We start from the raw sequence: 18,535 nt of genomic DNA, 5'->3' as shown, positions 1-18,535 counted from the left end.
CTTCTAAGTTTTTTGTGCCTCAGAACAGGGATGCTGTGAAATTGTGTTCAATCCAAAATGAATCACAGATAATTGATCTAAAAGGTTTTGTGGTTTAAAACCAAAAATACAGGCATGTTTGAACTGAAAGAATCTTGTCCATTAAGCAGGATAGTTTATCTCGGGCCAGAAAAAATAATCCAATAAAGCTACTGAAGTAAAACAATATTTTCATTTTAGAAATTTACCCCCTCAAAACGATTGTCTCCGCTTAAACTAATTTACGCCTGCATGAGTTCTTGATACTGTGATTCTCAATTCTGTTGTTAATAAGGTGATTCGTGTTTCTGTGCAGAGTATAAGTAGAATACAGAGATTTTGGGAGAATGTGATTTGGTTTGATGAAACGAAAAATAAATATTTCACCACAAATACTAAAGGTATTTGAGACATTTTTCAAAGTGTATTGCCAAAACAAAATGCAGAATGCTGATGAACTCCTACTAAAGTATCAAGGTCAAAATTTAATCACAGGGTACAAAATTTTACCAGGTGGTGCATTCAAGGTTTTTTTTTTTCTGATTTTGCTTCTTTTTCTGTGGTATTGTACACGATGAATACTTGAATATATGTAGAGGAAGTTATTAAAAATCCCATTGGAGAGGGCATATTGTTTTATGATATTTACCAAAACAGAAGCGCATCGGACTCTTCCTCCATAAAGCTCTACCCTGAAGATGCAGGCTGATACCAAAAATATTTCCAGGTTTATTCATTACTACCTTGGCAATTTGTTTTCACCCTGGAATATGCAGTGGGAATGGAACGATTCTGAAACTAATCTGCTCCCCGAAAAAGGTTAATGCACCTTTTGATGCTAAATGAGCAAAAACGAGAGATTTGAAATTGAAAATCTGTGGGGAATGTAGTCTTAATTCTGCAATAAAATAAGATAATCTAAATCACAATCATTTCTTTTATCTATTCACTGGAGGGAACAACATGTGGTTATTGATATGCTGTCAGTGTGGATCACGATGATTTTAACCCACACACTTAGATTTAACAGCTGAGTCACTTTGTCTGCTGATGGCTGTCTCCCATTCACATAATCACATTGAAGATGATAAGCTGAGTCAAAATTAGATTGTTTCCTCAGAGGATCTTCTTGACACCTGCACTAGTAAAATGAGGCATAAGGAAGCTCATCTGAGTCGTTTCGTTGGATTTTGATTCTTTGCTCCAATGTATGTCGAACCTATACCCAGTTTGAGATGAAATTAACTTTAAAATGTCTTACATTTTACATTACAACTACATAGTTTTCGAACCAACATGTGGTCACTGTTATTACATTGTTCATGGCGGATATTGATCTGGAAGCCCTAGGTTCTCGAGTCTTGTTTCACCGCTGACATTTGTTCTGCTCTTCCGAGTGCAGATGGATTCAGTTTCCAACAATCTAGTTAGAGAAATCGTTTTGTGGGAAATGCAGACTTAATTTGATTATCGGTTTCGGCTGTCTTCACGTGGCTCCTCGCACTTTCCTTTAGTATTTTGTTATCCAGCACCGTTTTCAACTCTGTACCATTTTTCATTCGGGGTAAAAGACGACATAAAGTGAAGTACATAAAGTAAGAAATCAGATTTTTAAAGAACAGATGTGTTTAATCATGTATGCTTATGTCTGAACAATGAGTTTTGAAAATATTTATTAATCATTGGACTGAATGATTGAGATACATGGGAACAGTTTCCATTGTTTGCAAATTGTTTCCAGTCTAATTCTCTACTTTGAAAGTATCAGTATTCTAAGAAAAAAATCTCTACAGGTGAGTTTGCTTGTTTGCTGAAGGCAAAGGAGGGCAGGTTTCATTCAGGTGGCAAACAGGAGAAAGTTCAATAAGTATTGAATTGATCTGTGCACACGCCATGTTGCTGAAGCAATTTTACTGAGAACCACACTGGGGGTCTCAAAGAAGTATAAGATCATCAGGATGTGCTCCTCTTCTTAATACTTCCAAAAGTTTTCATACAGTTAAACCTTTGCGAATTTGTCATGTTACTATCATAAAACTGAATGTACTTTATTCAGATGTAAAATGAAAGACCAACACTGGTTTTTGCGGCTAAACTTGAAGTGGAAGGAAAATGATACACGGTTTTCGATCTTTTTCTTTAAAAAAAAAATCTGATAGGGATGTATGTTATGCTGGTCCCTTTAAACTAAGATTTGTAAATAAAATCTACTGGTCCAAGAGGAGACTTTATTGTCCAAATGTGTGTATAATTTAATCTCAGTGTTAATCCAGCTGTTCCGTGAAGGCCTCAGAGGTTTATTAGAGAACAAACAGCATCATGAAGACCAAGGCACACAGAGGCCAGGTTAGAAATGAAGTTACAGAACAGTTTAAAGCAGCTAGAAAACTTTATTCCAACCTGTGCGCTTATCATGGAGCACTGTTCAATCAATCTAAAACATGATAACCGTCCAAAGTTTACCACCAGCCAGGTAGCAGATACAGCAAACAGATGGAAGAATGACCAGTACTGAACGTTTTGTATGACATGCAAAGTGCTGAGTGGTGTTGAGACAAACTCCTGAACATGCCGTCCTCACTGCTGAAACATTAGCAATGACAACATCATTTTGTACAGGTGATTTTCTTCAGCAGGGACAGAGGAGCTGGTCTAAGTTGAAGGGGCAATGGATGGAGCTAGATACAGTGCAGTTATAAACGAAGCTTTAATGACCTAGACATTGTGGCAGAGTTCCCCCTTCTAGCAGAACAACCATAAACATACAACGTACCAAAATGTAAGTCTCTAGAGATGTGCAAACCTGGTAGAGTGACCAAGTATGGACTCAAAATGTGCAAATGCATGCCGCGCTTTCTAAATTTGCCTATGCATAAAACAGAAATCATGTGTCATTGTATCCACTTCACACTTGTCGAATAGTCTGTGCTGGTCTATCTATGAAAACCTACTAAAATATATAAGAGTTTGTGGTTGCAATGTCACAAAGGGACCAAAAGTTTTAGTGAGTATGAATACTTTCGCATTAGTGTTTTGCTATTCTATCTGTGAGCTGCTGTAGACACTTTAGCCACCAAACTAGGATGCTGTTGTTGCCGTGATTAGGTTGAAGGAAGAGAGTTTAAGAAAATCTGATCCATCAGAGAGGAACGCCGTCCGACAGGTCTGAATGGTTTGAGCCGTAGCTGCTGATGAAGCTGAACTCGGTGCGAATGGTGTCTGTGGGTTCCTTGGTCACCTGCAAAGAACCACCAGATGCCGCCGACATCACTCAGACGTATTTGGAAAATATTAATCTGCACTTCAGTTAAGCTTTAAAAGAACCATATTGCAGGTTGTCATAAATACTTCTGAGGCTGAACTGGGTTTATTGGGAGAGCAAAGAAAAATGAATGAGGGTAAACACAGAAAATAAAATATCCTACAAAAATAAGTATCCAAGTACATATTTAAAATTGATTTATTGAAATATTAAGAATTCGTTGCAGCTTATTTTTTAGCTCATTTTGTGAAATATTAAGACTGTTTAGTACATAAAAATAATACTTACCTTTTTACTCACTTCATCAAACTTTCTCTCGCTGTAGACTTCATTTTTGTCAATAAATGTCAGCATGATCCAGTCACAGATAATACTGCACTGTAGAGAAACGAAAGAAAATGATGAAAACATAAATAACATAGTGGTAGCAGTTGCAATTTACATTTTCATGATAATTTCCAACACAAGAAATATTCACAAATATTCAAACAAAATTCACTTAAAGGAATCAAAAGTCTGACTTAATTAAATGTAAAATAAAGTAATATAAATACAACTTACATATATTAAAATAAATTTTAGAAAATGTATTAACCCAGTTTTAGTAAAAAATATATATTTTTAAATGTGTTATGTAAATGAAATCTTGGTTTTTGACTGCACTTACAATCCCAACAGAGGTCAAAGCTGTCACTGTGCTGATGATGGTTGGAATGACACTAAATTTTCCAGCCTGTGCAGAAGTTTTGTAAGCAGTAATAAAATGGTTATGATCACAGCAAGAAGGGAAAAAATGGTAATATTTAAAGAAACGCCTGCTGTACCTGTCCATGGACTATGATGTCTAGACGGATGCCGTAAGCCTTGATGAGGGTCCGAGACTCCACACCGTTCTTATCATAATATTTGGCAAACCTGGGTAACAAAACATGTCCTTAAAAATAATTAAACTTATTCTTTGGTAAAGTTAAGATTATAACCATGAACTTGGTCAGTGAATGCAGAGTTTTTGCAGACCTGTAGTAGTAACCGGAGTCGGCCAGATCCTTTCGAAGGTCAAGTCGGCGAAATGTGTAAGTAGGTTTACAGTGTGAAGGATCCAGATCGAGATTACAATCCCAGTTGATGAAAACGCCAATCACTCCCCCCTGACAGCAAAGAGAATGATTTTGTTACACTACAAGAAAGAGACGCCTTACTTCACTTTGTTTGCTGTTCTCACCTTTTTAGCTTCCAAAAGAAACATGGACAAAAGTGGAAGATTTATCAAGTAAGAAAAAGAAAGAAACTGAAAAGATAAAATGCAACTTTGTAAAAACCTACTGGAAGAAAACTTTAAATAAAGCGGCTAAAATCAGTGTGGAACATGTCAATGTTTTAGTCAGTAAGTATATCTTCAAGATTTCTTCTGACATTAAAGTTACACCAGATGTTTGTTGCACACCAAGTAATCGACATGTACAAAGAAACCAATGCAAATTAGTCCAGAAATAAAGTTATGAGTAAAAGTGACTAATTACTCTTGGATACTTTTATGAAATACTCTGTGAAAAAGTCTTTTTTTTATTACCATTTTTATGAATTGATCTAAAGACGTAAGCATTTAATAAATGACAAAGAACCTTCATAATGTCAGCCACTAATTCTGAAGTGCAATCTCATACTCACAGTCCTGCATAGTTCAGTGAAATTCTCCCTTGCTTGATTGGCGATGTAACCCAGGCGAAAGTTTGGGCAGTAAGGCGCATTCTCCTCATGATAATGACACCTCTTGAGGTATTTTTTTGTTTTCATCCCTGTAGGGCTTTCTACATTTACCCTGCAAGCAAAGAACATGTTTACAATAAGCAACTGTGGCACAAATGACCAGAGGTTTTAAGTTCAGGGTTTTAAAAAAAAATCAGTTTGAAGACTCTTTACCTCAACACTTTAAATTTGGGGAAGTGAATGGAGTTCCTGATGAACACTGTGAAATTGATGGCCTGCACTAAAGGCGGTTCCCTGTTGAATAACACAGAACAATTCTCCATTTAGGGAATTTGTTTTTGAGGGTAATTTTTTGTCTTCCTTGCAGTGTTTACCCTATTTTACTCTATCAAAAGCTGTTAGATTTTATTAAAGCATTTTCCGTCTTGTTTGATCACCTGTATAAACCTGACTATCACATGAGATTTGCTACATAGTCTTTCAAAGTAGTTGCACTCTTTGATGTTTTTCTCATTTTGTTACAGAACATTCACATAAAGTGGATGTTCACTTGTGACAATAAGTGACAAAGTCGCTGTCAAGTGAGAGCGATTTCTGGCATGTCGACCAAAAGGATGAATTCTGGTCTCATCTGACCCGACCACCTTCTTTTGTATATTTGTTGTGTTTTCTAAGTGGCTTGGAGAAAGTTGAAGACGGGACTATGAGTTTCTTTCAACAATGGGTTGTCGAGAACGCCTCGACAATTGGACCCTTATGAAGATAAGGGTCCAATTCATGAATTGAATAAACATTTCAACAGATTCTCCCTCCTGAGCTGGACTCTTCCTCCACAGTTACCTCTTGCCTCCTGACTGGATCTCTAATTATTGCTCTCCATTCACAGTCAATCAATTCCAGTGTTCTTCTTCAGTTTTTGTTGACACTGCGTTGTGAGATGTTTAAAGGTTGGCTACATTGTTTTGTTAAGTAATCCTGCTTTCTCCACATCTTTACCCCTGACCTGTCTGCTGTGTCCCTTGGTCTAATGTTCTCTAACAAATCTCCAAGCCCTCATTTTTTGATATAAACTCAGATTAAATCACAAGCAGGCTGTGTCTATTTACTAATGAATTGATTTCTGAAATAACAAAACACTGAACTGGATATAATTTTGAGTAAATCAAGCTGTAAGTTAATCAACATTTCACATCTTTACTTCTAAAAAAAACTTACATTTTTCTTTTTCTTACATGTGAATGCTATATGTTTATTGTCTTGTTCTACAACAACAACAACAAAAATTCCTGCAAAACATATAGAACTGTGTACCTAACCATGCAGATTACAGGTCCAATGCCTTACCGTACTACAGCGTACTCTTCAATAGGACACCAGGCCTTGATCTCACAAGTTTTGAAAGGGTGGTTGTGATACTGAATACATCTGCCCGTCCTAATGCCTGTGTTTAAATTACAACAAATGATGGGGCAAATATGAAGCAACCAAGATGATGACAGATATAGTGAGAAGTCACAACATTACCATGGCTATCAAAGTTTGGCAAGCCTGGAAGACAGTCAGAGTCTGTCGTACAGTTGGCGTTGTCAACACTGAAATGCTGCAGAGAAAGAAAAGAAAGCAAAGCAGGATAAAAGTGCAGCTGTAACCATTTGATACAGGCATATTTTCTTTCTTTCTTTCCTCTCACCTCAGGGCAGGTACCTTGCCTCTGATCATAAGTGAATTCTCTTCTCAGTGTTGCGCTGATTACGTCAACTCCCTATGAAGAAAAGTTAAAAATGTCTAATACAGTAATCTGATCAATAAAGTAGTTATTATTTTTTGACAGAATCAAAGGACATGATGCACCTCTGGGGGATGAGCATACTCCACATTGTCCAGGACATCTTCGCCATGCTCTGCTTTTCCCTTAATAAGAGTGTAAACAGAGCTCTCTGGGTGGGTCTCGCTCTGCTGGTACGCTTTTTGACTTATAAAAACATACCTTCATGGATGACAGAACAGACGGAGACAATAAATCATCTCCTGTGATGTAAAATTTTATTAAGGGTGTCAGGTTTCTCAAGATCTGTTTATCCCCACCAAACTAAAGCCAAGAAAAAAAGATGATGCCCTTAGAACTAAGACTACAAAGAAATAATTTGCTCTCTGAGACTTTATGGATTTTTGTATTGAAAAACTTGTTTAATTTTCTGAAAGGTTTTGTTCACACTGGTAATTATTTGTTTTATATATTTAATTAAATTAAAACATATTGTCTGCTTCAAATATAGGCGATTAGCGGGAACACTTTCAAAGTTTATGATATTTTATCGCACTTTACTCTGTATTTAATCCTTTCAAGAATACTTATAGAGCTAAACCAGAAAATCCTTTGTTTGAAATGTTACTTCTTATAAGGAAAATAAATAAACTTGCTTACAACTTACCAGATGAAATAGGTTATCACTAGAAACTGAACAGCTCGGTAAATCACTCCAAGAGGTCTGTTCTTAATCACCATCATCTTAGGAGTCTCATAGTCCCAGAAACCATTAAAATACTCCTTTAGAAAGTCCCGGATCCCCATGACAACTGTATATAATCCTTCACTCATTTTAAGAGATGATCTTCTGGCTGGTTTTTGGATGATGTTCCTCCACCCCTCTACATTATTTATTTTTCGCTCTATCTGATGCTGCTATGTATCTGCTTGCATTTTCCTCAAGCGTGTGAGGCATCAGTGAGTCGGGGAGTGGGAAAAGGGGTGGGACTGAATTTTTTGATGTTAGAAATTGTAATGTTTTCTCATTTATGATCCCTGCATAAGCTCTTGTGCTACAAATTACAAATAAGATCAAACAAAAAAATAACCTTCATGGATGACAGAACAGACGGAGACAATAATAAAACTTTATTATTATTATTATTATTATTATTATTATTATTATTATTATTATTATTATTATTATTATTATTATAAATTCAATTCATTTTGCCTTCCTACACCACCTCTTAGCAGTACAAGGTTAACTCAACACATCATCAGTATAAATATTTAAAAAATCACTGTCATTTTTATCCTGTCAGGAAGATAAAACTTTACAGAATGGACTAACATCCATGAGCAAGTTTAAAATAGTAAAATTAACCATCATTGATAATTTTGACCTAAGAAATGTGAATATACAAGGGCTAGTTTCAGAGGGGAAAAAGTGACACGCACGCACACGTACGTCTAAATCGATTAACTTGATTAAATTATATTTATATTTTTTTCTGAAACTAAAAAATATGTTTTTTATTCATTGTTTAATATTACGTATAGGTTTTATCTAAGTACATTCATAACTTTACTACAGAGCATCGTTAAAACATTAAAGTTATTTATATACGTAATATTGCGTTCAGGCGGATAACGGTCAACCCCTGGGTCCTGCTGCTTACGTTTAGGTGTAACTCCTTGCGCATGTCAGACAACACGTGCAGCTGCGGCGTAGCGTCCATCTGTTAGCTTGTTATTTGTTTCAGTAAATAAGATTTTCTTTCAGTGCTGTGGAGTGACAGCAAGTTTTCAACAAGTCTCTAAATGGGGGGTCTTCAGAAGAAAAAGGTAAGCGTTTCTGCCAGACTCAATAACGCTAAAATAAACAATTATCGGGGTAGCTGGCTAGCAGGGCTAGCTAAAGTTTGTTTTCAGAGTCACAAACCGTCGACTAGTCTGAGTTGTATACGAAAGTAAAGTTTCTCTTGAATCTGATCAGGAGCATACGGATTAAATGAGTTAAAGATGACTTTCTATTGTTTTGTAGTATGAGCGGGGCTCTGCCACCAACTACATCACCAGGAACAGAGCACGAAAGAAGCTCATGCTGAGCCTCCCTGACTTCAGGTATGTGATGTTCAGCATGTTCTTAAACACTGTGCGGTGGAGTCCAGCAGTGACACGATCCCTTCTGTTTTTAGCGTCACTTAATTGTATTAGTTTAATAAAAAAATTGAAAATGTCATTATGGAGCTCATGACTGTCTTTCATGAGCTCCATAACTTATTACGTTGAGTTAAATTTCATTGAGATACACACTCCTGAACAGAGACTTCTTTTGATTGAAAAACAATTTAAAATAAAGGCATTAGGCTTTCTGATTCACACAATAAACTGACTGAAATCATCTCATGAGTAGAAGACAGATGGCATTGATAAATTAAGCAACCATCCACTGATGTGGTAAAGTTAACTTTTTATTTAATTATCTTTTATTTTGCTTTATTAAGCCCTCTTAACTATAAAGATTGATGACTGTGAAATGTTATCTAGCTGTAAACCATTTTCTGTTCATTCATTACATTTTAGATGTGCATGTAGACTTAATAAACTCTAGAAATGTATTTTAAAAATCCTTCCCATTGAATTTTAGGCGGCTGTGCATCCTTAAAGGAATTTATCCACATGAGCCGAAACACAAGAAGAAGGTGAACAAAGGCTCCACTGCTCCAAGGACCTTCTACCTGCTCAAAGACATCCGGTTTCTGCTGCATGAGCCAATTGTGTCCAAGTTCAGAGAGTACAAGGTATTTAAATGAAGTTCAAGTTTTCAACAAGCCTCAAGCTAAAATCTGAAGTATTTAATAATATTTGATTATCTGTCATTAATTTTATTTTATAACTTTATCAAGAAAAAAAAAACTTCCCAGTTCAAACATTTTTTGTGTTCTACTCGTCTTTGTGAGTCTGATATTAACAATAGTTTTCAGTAATTTTATTGAATTGAAACCCCCACACAGAACGGCAAATTTACCCTTAAAGTGTTTTCTTTTTCCAACAGATCTTTGTGCGTAAACTAAGGAGGGCTTATGGAAAAACAGAGTGGTCTGCTGTTGAAAGGCTGAAAGAGAACAAGCCAGCCTATAAATTGGACCACATTGTGAAAGAAAGGTAGGAAAGTTATTCTCCATACTCATTGTGGGGGGATAAAGCAGGTTAGATCTGGGGTGTCAGCTTAAATTAGATTTAGTCAGTTTTAAGAAAAAGGACAAAAAATATGGCTTAGAAAAGTTTAAGCAAAACAGAAAACAGTTATTCTGCTTAGACTGGAGAGCTATGAGCCATCCAACGTGCTTCACTTTTGCTTGCAGGGTCTCAGTTTTGAACTGCTGTCTTTCCATTTGTAAACAATCTGTTTACAGATGTTTAAAGCATTCAGCTGAAGGCTTAAGATGTCTCATCAGTTTAGAGAATATTTTGCCATATTTCCGCTCACCATTCTCTGTCTTATACATTCTCTGCCTTATTTGTGTAAATAAATAATTCTTCCAAGTAGATCAGTTCCAACCAATCTTGCAAGACTTTGTCTCTGGTCCTCAACTTTGGCTTCAGTCTTTTATGCTGCTTTAAAAAGTCTTGATTGTTGCATCATAAAACCCTGCCTGCTTTGAGATCTTTGTCTATATTTTATCTGTTGCAACACCTCTTAGCTGTTCTTGATTTATTAAGTAGACAAATGTAAATTATATATTTACAGTCATGAAAACATTAATTTCCAAACCTGCAAAATATGTTTTCACTGTGCTATTTTTATTGAAAGTTAAACAATCTGCACATGTACCACCATATACAAATGTCTTCCATACAACATGTAGCTTATATTATTTTACAGTTATTAAATTTTATATATTTTGGCAAACTTGGGCCCTGAGGAACTAACTTTAGTCAGCAGATGGCAGAGTTGTACAGTTTCTAGGTCTTCTTTAATTATGAGCAACAATTTTATGGGTGTTTGCAATTTTTTGTTTTAGGTCACGGAAATCTTTTAGTGATAGTTGGATAGTGATGCTTCCAGATGCCATTCAGCTTTTGATCAAAATCTGCCTGCTGTACAGCTAAAGACATAGGCTTTATAATTTTCTGGCATTACTGTTGGTCTAAGTATCCAGATCTGCAAAATAGCTTCATAAAGTTTGGGATGTTGTAGCCAGAACCTGGGAGAAATCTGTGGACTCACTTAAGAAGTTCTGTTGTCAAGACTTGTTCCAACAAGCTGAGAGATTTGGAGAAGTTTTGAAAGGCACAGCTGAGAGATATTTACAGTTCAAGGTGATTGTCACCTACCAGAGAACAACACTGCATGCTGAAATGTAACCAAAAGATGCTTCAAATGTGTTGGCTTAAGGATGTGTATGTACACTTGCACTACCAGGTTTTTGAACTTTTATTCCCTTTCAAAAAATTGGGATTTCAGTTGGATTGGATTGTATCCAATTAAAACCTGAAATTATTTTTGATTTAACTATTTTTTTTTTTACTTGGGGTTTTTTTTTTACATCTTCCTACGCTGGTATTTTGACAGGTGTGTACATCTCAGATCCACTGTCTACAGCGAGTGCATTTAGCGTCTTACTGGTTTTGCTGTTTTTTGGCAGGTACCCCACCTTTATTGACGCCCTGCGTGACATCGACGACGCCCTCTGCATGGGTTTTTTGTTCTCCACGTTCGCCCGAACAGGGAAATGTCATGTGCAGACAATCCAGCTGTGCAGGCGCCTCACTGTGGAGTGGATGAACTATGTGATTGCGTCTCGTGCGCTCAGAAAGGTGACAGTTTTTCCTGAAGACCAAGTGGAGGGCGGGGGCGTTATGGTTTTATAAACATCTATTAAACATTATCTAAACGCTTTGCTTTTATTCCTCATAGGTTTTCCTCTCCATCAAGGGAATATATTACCAAGCTGAGGTCATGGGACAGCTCATTACATGGCTGGTGCCATATCAGTTCTCCCATGATGTAAGTGCAGATGGCTGCTTGTTGCCCACAGAGGTTATGCTAATAAGCAGTTATGCTATTATTGTGGGATTGAAATGAAGGTTGGGACACCTTTGTCAGCGTGAGATGCTGAGTCATCAAACATGGCAAGAAAACTACAATTAGCTTTGTCATGGTCCCATCCTGTTCAGTTGCTGCAATTATATGCAGATAGCATCGGTTTCTCCTCTCTGATGTTGTGTGTTTGCGTAGCTTGATTAAGTCAGCCCATCCGTGAATTCAATTAAAAAGTTCTGCCTGGACAAGAAAAAGCTTCACTATTAAGTTACTGTTATGTGAACCCTCAAAATAGTCTTGTAAAGCTTGTGCTAACAAGTGAAAAAGTTGGCATGTCCTATAAGCATAACCTGGAAATGGATAACAAGATGTTTAAATGTTTTTTTTAACTCAATCATTTCAGCTTAATCAATCTTTTTGGTTTCCCTAAACTAACTTTTAGTTTTTCTGTGCTGCGTTGGCTTTTAATGCAGTCATTTCAGATTTCCTTTGACCATACAGCTTTTTTTTAGAGATGAATTGGACAGTTTATTGCAAAGTTTTTTTGTGACAAAAGCCAAGTCAAAAAAGTAAAACTCCTTTCATACTGTCATGTGAAAAAGAAACATTCAGTACCCTGTTTGCTGGCTTAGGGATATTTAATGTAGAGTCTAGTACTGACTTAAAAAAAAAAGTCAGTAAATTGTATTGTAATAAATGCAGTATCTGTTGTAGAATAATTTAGCCTGCCTAATATTTATTCCATGTAAAAGTAGCTAATTGCTGACAGACATGTCACATCAGGTGCAGAGTGTTGTAACACAGCATGAAGTGGATGTGAAAATCATTGTAAGATCAAAAACACTGTCTGAGACCTTCACAAATAAGATGCAAGGATAGTTTGAGTACGGTTAAATTAGCTATTCTACTGTAACAAAACCTGTTTATAAGGATGTTTAAAACAGTCGACAACATGTCCCAGTCTGGCTGTTTGAGTAAATTCACCCACAAAATGGACTAAAAGAAGCCTTTCATGAAACTGAATTGTTATAAAAGTCAAAAGCAGGTTTCTATTTCAGTAATTATGGAAGTGTGTTCCTGTAAACGCAGAAAAAAAGTGTTCAGGTTTTACGTTTCATGAGAGGTGTCGTTTCCAGATTCAAATTAAAACAAGTTTGTGACAATGTCTTGAATAAAAACTTAATATTTAAAGGGTCCACTTTGTCAAAGTGGATACATTTAGTTAAAAACTCTATCAATGCTTCTGCTGTATCTATATGTATAGATACAACAAATGTTTCATATGAGTGAGATATTGTGATTGAACTTTTGTTTTTTAACTCTAAATTCTTGTGAAGCTGAAGGTTTTTGTTCTTCCAGCACCCAACAGATGTCGACTACAGAGTCATGGCAACTTTCACAGAGTTGTATACGACTCTCCTGGGGTTTGTCAACTTCAGACTCTACCAGTCTCTCAACTTGGTGTACCCTCCAAAGGTATCTGACTCTAAAAGCTTCAAGGGATTTCTACAGCCCCTATAATTAAAATAATGCAAATATATGTCCAGCGTGAACTCAGCTAGTGTTTCCTCGCTCCCTGCAGCTGGATAGTAAAGCAGAATCAGAGCTCAAAGAAGTCGATGAAGAGGACTATGCCATGACTTCAGAGAGCCACACTGAGGTAAGTCCATCTTCTTTGATAAACTGTAAAGTTTTCAGTCATCACCAGATCAGTTATTCATTTATTCTTTTTTATATATATTTTGACAGTATAAGCACCATTTGCCACTTCAAGCTTTTAATTAACAGTTTTACCTGCAAACATCTGGACAGATGCTTGTGTTTTTCTTAGTTTTCTTAAGTTAAATTGTAAATGTATCAATAGTTACGATGAACTGATTTTATGTCTAATCCTCTCTGCAGAAACTTTCAGCTCTTAGTTCCAGCCTGGCACGTGTTGTTTCCTCAGAGGAGGAGGAGGCTAAACTCGATCAGTTTCCTGATGAAGAGGTAAGAATACAAAATACCACAATACTCTTGGTTGTTAGAGAGATGTTAAAAACAAACGTCTTTCGTGGAAATATCAAAACACGTACACGCCATTAGGAAGTAATTAATCTCAGAGGTGGAAGGTGACATTTTTTCAGTGGAGGATTGACACCTCTTGGAGATGCAGCGCCTAACTAGGGATTTACAGCTTTATGTTGGGTTGCTATGAACAGGAGTTCTCACTTGAGAAGCTTGTTTTACCCAAATGATTTGAAGTGATCAACCAGTGGGCCCTGCTTCACCACAGGGACTTTCCATGAACAGGCAAAACTTTTTTAGGAACGATTACATGCTGCATGTATTTCACCAACTCAGGAATAATCCCTCCTAGGGCCTCCGCTGTGCCTTCCAACGTCCCACAAAACAATGGTGGGCAATAAAAAATAACAGCTTGCAGTGCATTGCAATTATGTTCCCGGGCACTGAAATTTTGAGCTTGCAGCTTCAGACTTTGTGTTTTATTGTGATTTTACGCCATCGACCCCCTCAAAGTGGAATGATTTTGAGAGATTTTAGATTTTTATGTCAATAAAATCTGAAAAGTTGAGTTTGGATCTTTATTTTTTGCCCACTTGCTTCTGCGTAGTGACTCATGGTCTGTCAAGCCCCAGATTGTTGCTCTGAAAGAGAGTAAATCTGGACTCATCGCATCACAGGACCTTCTATTGCTCCTGAGTCTTATTTGTTTTTTCGCAAACTAAAACCTTTTCTTCAAGAGTTTCTTTGGCATTTTTTTTCTTTTTACCACCACATCAATCAAAGATGATTGTGTCCCACTTTTCTTCCAGTTCACAAGGCAACACACCGCTCTTAATTCGATTTTAGGAGTTTCAACAATCATAAACGCTCCTTTGACCGATGGAGGTCATCATATTTCCCATCTTTAAATAATTCGACAAAGCACTGTAAGTTTAGTGAAATTGTTTGTTTTACGCGTATGATGCGTAATGGAGTTGGGATTCCATTATTTTGGTTTATTGAAGATCTTTTGCACACATGGTTGTGTGTTAGTTCGGGATGATCAGAACAAAGATGTTATTTTTACATCACGAGTCACACAAGGTCTTTTTATTGATATAGCACATTTTCAGCAACAAGGCAATTCATTGCGCTTTACATGAATTAGATGGAAATACAACAAAACAACAAACCAAAGGAAAGGGCAAAAGAAGAAAAAAGAAAACAACCCCATGTTTAGGAATAAGTAGTCCGTGATTTATAAACTATTAGGGGTTTCTCTGGATTCTTATTCTAACGATTTTGATTTAAGGTAATAAGCATTTTCTCTGGATTCTAAGTCTGTTCTAATTCCTGAATATATAAACTAGATACTCCTGTTCTAAGTATAAGCACTCCATAATTTATAGGCTAGAAGAAGTTTCTCTGGATAAAATAAGATAAATATTGGTCTAAATGACTAATGATTCATTCTTTTTTGTTACATTACTATTAAAATGCAACTAGTTATTCAAATGTAATAAGTAATAAATATAGGTAGAAAAACATAACTTTAAGTCTATTGTCTTCTACTGAAGGCTTCGTGAATAAAAACCATGAGAACTGTGTTTTGTCCTCAGGAGGACATGGAGAAGATGGAAGCCAGGGAGAAAGAGCAGAAACAGCTGGAAACCCAGAAAAAGATATTTGAGGGGCTCAAATTCTTCATCAACAGAGAAGTGCCCAGAGAGTCGCTGGCATTTGTCATCAGGTGAGAAAGACACAACGTTGCTAAAGCCACAGGGTAGTAAAGCCGACAACGAACGTCTGCTTCTGTTAAAATGCTACTAAGTCAGAGTTTAGTGTTTGAAAAGCGGCGTTTGAGCATTTTGTCAGAATTTAAAAGGATTTAAATCTTGGTGTTTCCAGGTGTTTCGGTGGTGAGGTGTCCTGGGATAAATCTGTTTGCATTGGAAGCACGTATGATGTCACGGATGAGACTATCACACATCAGATTGTTGACAGACCTAATGTGGACAAACAGTACATGAACAGGTAAAGGAAACATTTGTTTCATCACTTCCAGGCTTCTGTTGCCGTTTAAAGCATCAGAAACATCTGATTATAACCAATAAACCCCTTACTCACTTCACAGTAGCTCCTTTAAAGCTCTTCTTTGTCATTTTTGAAAGTCTAACGATCCTATCCTGTGCTTTGAACTTTCAAGACTGAATTAAAAACTTCTCAGCAAAGAGACTTTTTATAATTTAATCTTTTCTGCTGCTGTTCTAGGTACTACATCCAGCCCCAGTGGGTGTATGACAGTGTCAACACTAAAATGCGCCTGCCTGTGGAGGACTACTTTCTCGGAGTGACTCTGCCTCCTCACCTGTCTCCATTTGTGGAAGAGAAGGAAGGAGACTATGTTCCCCCAGAGAAGCTGAAGATAATGGCCTTGCAGCGAGGAGAGAAACCTGGTATGGACCAGAAGTTTGTTTTGATGGAGTTAGATGGCAGTGACCTCCACTCAGTTTCACCCAGTAACATTTGTGCTGCAGAAACATTTGAAGGGAACTAGCTCTGGAGGGTTTTTTTTTTTGCTGCCTCTTCCCTCCATTCAAAATGAAGTGACCTGTATAGCATCTCAGAGGAACCCTGAGCCTTCACGGTGGGCCTCTTGCACTGAACATTTCTGGTCATTTAATCTCTCTTGCTTTATTACCTTTCTGTCTCAGTCAAGTCTGCTTTAATATCCGGAGTGACTTGGAAAATTTATTCTGAGACGTACTTCATGAAGGACTATTACTAGTTGTAAACACGGCACAAGAAGAACACCCTTTATTAAGCTATAGTTGCTAAAAGATGAAAGATGCAGCTGAGTGCTAACCTTCAGCTTTTCAGTAGTTTCACTGTTTGTCAAAAGATTTTAAACGAAAATGGCAAACTTTACCCAAATGCCGTTATTTGAAATCAAAAGGCAGCTATGTTTCCTACCTAATAAGGATTATTTGTTAGAATAATTTATTATGGTAAAAATGCATGTCCTCAATCAGAAGACTGGTTTACTTTAGCAGGTGGTATTCAAATGATTTGTTGTGGAGAATATTGTACTCCTGATTTCACTCCTGATTTCAAATTGTAGGAACAGTAGGATTTAAAAAATGTATAATTACTTTTTAGAGGTTTTTGTTTACCTTTGTACATGATGAAATCTGTTTCATTCAGAAAACCACAGGATTATTTTAACAGCAGTTTTGTCCAAAGTGTGGCCCAGAGGCCATTTGTGGCCCCTGGACCAACTTTGTGTGGCACTCTGATCCATTTTTGGCTCTCTATCACAAAGTTCACAAAGTTTTTATTTTTAATAATCATTGTTTTTTCACAAAAAATCCCTTCAAAAACATCCAAACCATCCCTCAGACCAGTTAAACTCATTTTAATGTGAAATGTTTCTGTTGAATACGGACTGAAAACCAGCAATCTATTGTTTTATCATGTTAAAGGGGTACATGTTTTTTTTTTTCCTGGTATAGCTCAACAAGATGAGGAAGAAGAGGAAGATGAAGAGGAGGAAGAGGAAGAAGATGAAAATGAAGAGGAGGAAGATGATGAAGAGGAGGCTGAAGAGAAGAACCTCAAAAAGATGGAGGAGCAAAGATCTCAGGGGAAGGTAAGAAATATTTGTCCTTCTGGGTTTTTTTTTCCCCCCAGAAAAAGTTTTTGGATTCTCTGACATGTTCCTCTCTGCCTTTTAGTCTCTTCAAGTTAAAGTGACGCCTGGAAAAGTGAAGGCAGAAAATCGCGCTCGCTTGGAGCAGGAGGAGAAGGCAGAGGAAAAACGTCTGGCCATCATGATGATGAAGAAAAAGGAGAAGTACCTGTATGACAAGATCATGTTTGGAAAGAAGAGACAAGTCAGAGAGGTGAGTTTTAGTTTGCTTTTCTTCTCCATAGTTTAAATTCTCTAGTTGATAGGACTGTTTAGTTGTGTGAAAAAAAAAGAAACATTGTTCTGCTTTTTTATCTCTTGTGTACCTTACTGTTAAAACTGAGTTTTTATCCAGGAATGTCTCGCCGTACTATCTGACTGCTGTTCATATCACACCCACACCTGGCCATGACCCCTACAGTTCACGACCCTGAAATTCTTGTAAAGCTGGTATTTTCTCTTTTTCATTAACACGAATCAATCTCCTCTAACAGGCGAACAAGCTTGCTGCCAAGAGGAAAGCACATGATGATGCTGAGAAAGCCAAGAAGAAGAAAAAAGCAAGAAAATAACTCCTTTGATGATTTAGTCTGAACCTGACTTTATGTATAAAACTTTATGAATTAGTGGGGCAAGTTGGCATTTCATAAAACCTGAAACTGCATCTGTGAGCTCTCTGCTTCAAGCACATGCCACCTCTGTGTCTGGTTGCATTGGCCTCATGTATGCATTTATACAGAAATCAAGGATGCTTCATATGCTGACTGTGTAATTATTGATTTAAAGCCAATTGTTGTCAACTTTGAGTTTTCTTACTCTACATTGTAGAACATTTGCCACATTTTTATGTCTGTTTGAAGTGATTTGCATTTTAAAGTAAAAACTTATTCAACATCCATCAGATCTGCTTATTTTACAACAAATTTTATTTAATTTTTTCATTATCTGGTGGCAGTCGTTTCACATCGTGGTTCCAATGCATGTTTATTTCTACACAGAAAATGTTTAATAGTTGTAACACAGTAATACAAAAACGACAGACCCTGCAGTCACGAGCTGCAAGCTGCAGATTGT

At 36.8% G+C, this 18,535-nt stretch overlaps 2 protein-coding genes across 3 annotated transcripts; one reads left to right on the top strand and one right to left on the bottom strand.

Moving 5' to 3' along the window:
• Window positions 1–2,388: 2,388 nt before the first annotated feature.
• p2rx2 (purinergic receptor P2X, ligand-gated ion channel, 2) lies at window positions 2,389–7,775 on the bottom strand. Of its 2 annotated transcripts, none has more exons than XM_008418730.3 (12): window positions 7,420–7,775; window positions 6,839–6,974; window positions 6,678–6,749; window positions 6,512–6,587; window positions 6,332–6,428; window positions 5,201–5,281; window positions 4,949–5,099; window positions 4,298–4,428; window positions 4,105–4,195; window positions 3,948–4,013; window positions 3,581–3,658; window positions 2,389–3,256 (listed from the first exon to the last, which is right to left on the bottom strand). In XM_008418730.3, the coding sequence occupies exons 1-12, from the start codon at window positions 7,584–7,586 to the stop codon at window positions 3,158–3,160; spliced, it is 1,245 nt and encodes a 414-aa protein (XP_008416952.1). In that variant the 5' UTR covers window positions 7,587–7,775; the 3' UTR covers window positions 2,389–3,157. The 2 variants fall into 2 exon arrangements, with proteins under 2 accessions (XP_008416952.1, XP_008416951.1); XM_008418729.3 differs by having other exon boundaries at window positions 3,569–3,658; window positions 7,420–7,767.
• Window positions 7,776–8,401: 626 nt separating this feature from the next.
• Window positions 8,402–18,359, top strand: pes (pescadillo). Its single transcript, XM_008418731.3, has 15 exons — window positions 8,402–8,582; window positions 8,782–8,861; window positions 9,388–9,541; window positions 9,796–9,905; window positions 11,390–11,561; window positions 11,662–11,751; window positions 13,147–13,263; window positions 13,370–13,447; window positions 13,690–13,776; window positions 15,393–15,523; window positions 15,682–15,807; window positions 16,045–16,229; window positions 17,286–17,422; window positions 17,508–17,675; window positions 17,956–18,359. The coding sequence occupies exons 1-15, from the start codon at window positions 8,559–8,561 to the stop codon at window positions 18,031–18,033; spliced, it is 1,737 nt and encodes a 578-aa protein (XP_008416953.1). The 5' UTR covers window positions 8,402–8,558; the 3' UTR covers window positions 18,034–18,359.
• The last annotated feature ends 176 nt before the right edge of the window (window positions 18,360–18,535 follow it).

The sequence above is a fragment of the Poecilia reticulata genome, chromosome 9 (genome assembly GCF_904066995.2).
Source record: "Poecilia reticulata chromosome 9, P_reticulata-male-v2, whole genome shotgun sequence".
In the NCBI taxonomy this organism is placed as follows: domain Eukaryota; kingdom Metazoa; phylum Chordata; class Actinopteri; order Cyprinodontiformes; family Poeciliidae; genus Poecilia; species Poecilia reticulata.
Note: the sequence above shows the minus strand (reverse complement) of the source record. Positions and strands in the feature narration are given on the sequence as shown.

Bases quoted from the DNA above. Each gene is read 5' to 3' on its own strand.
- pes (XM_008418731.3), top strand. From the start codon at position 8,559: ATGGGGGGTCTTCAGAAGAAAAAG. The intron at 13,264-13,369 runs GTATCTGACTCT...CGCTCCCTGCAG, and splicing joins ACTTGGTGTACCCTCCAAAG to CTGGATAGTAAAGCAGAATC. The intron at 15,524-15,681 runs GTGAGAAAGACA...TGGTGTTTCCAG, and splicing joins TCGCTGGCATTTGTCATCAG to GTGTTTCGGTGGTGAGGTGT.
- p2rx2 (XM_008418729.3), bottom strand. From the start codon at position 7,586: ATGAGTGAAGGATTATATACAGTTGTCATGGGGATCCGGGACTTTCTA. The intron at 6,588-6,677 runs GTGAGAGGAAAG...CTTTCTCTGCAG, and splicing joins GGCAAGGTACCTGCCCTGAG to CATTTCAGTGTTGACAACGC. The intron at 3,659-3,947 runs GTAAGTGCAGTC...GTTTCTCTACAG, and splicing joins CTTTGACCTCTGTTGGGATT to TGCAGTATTATCTGTGACTG.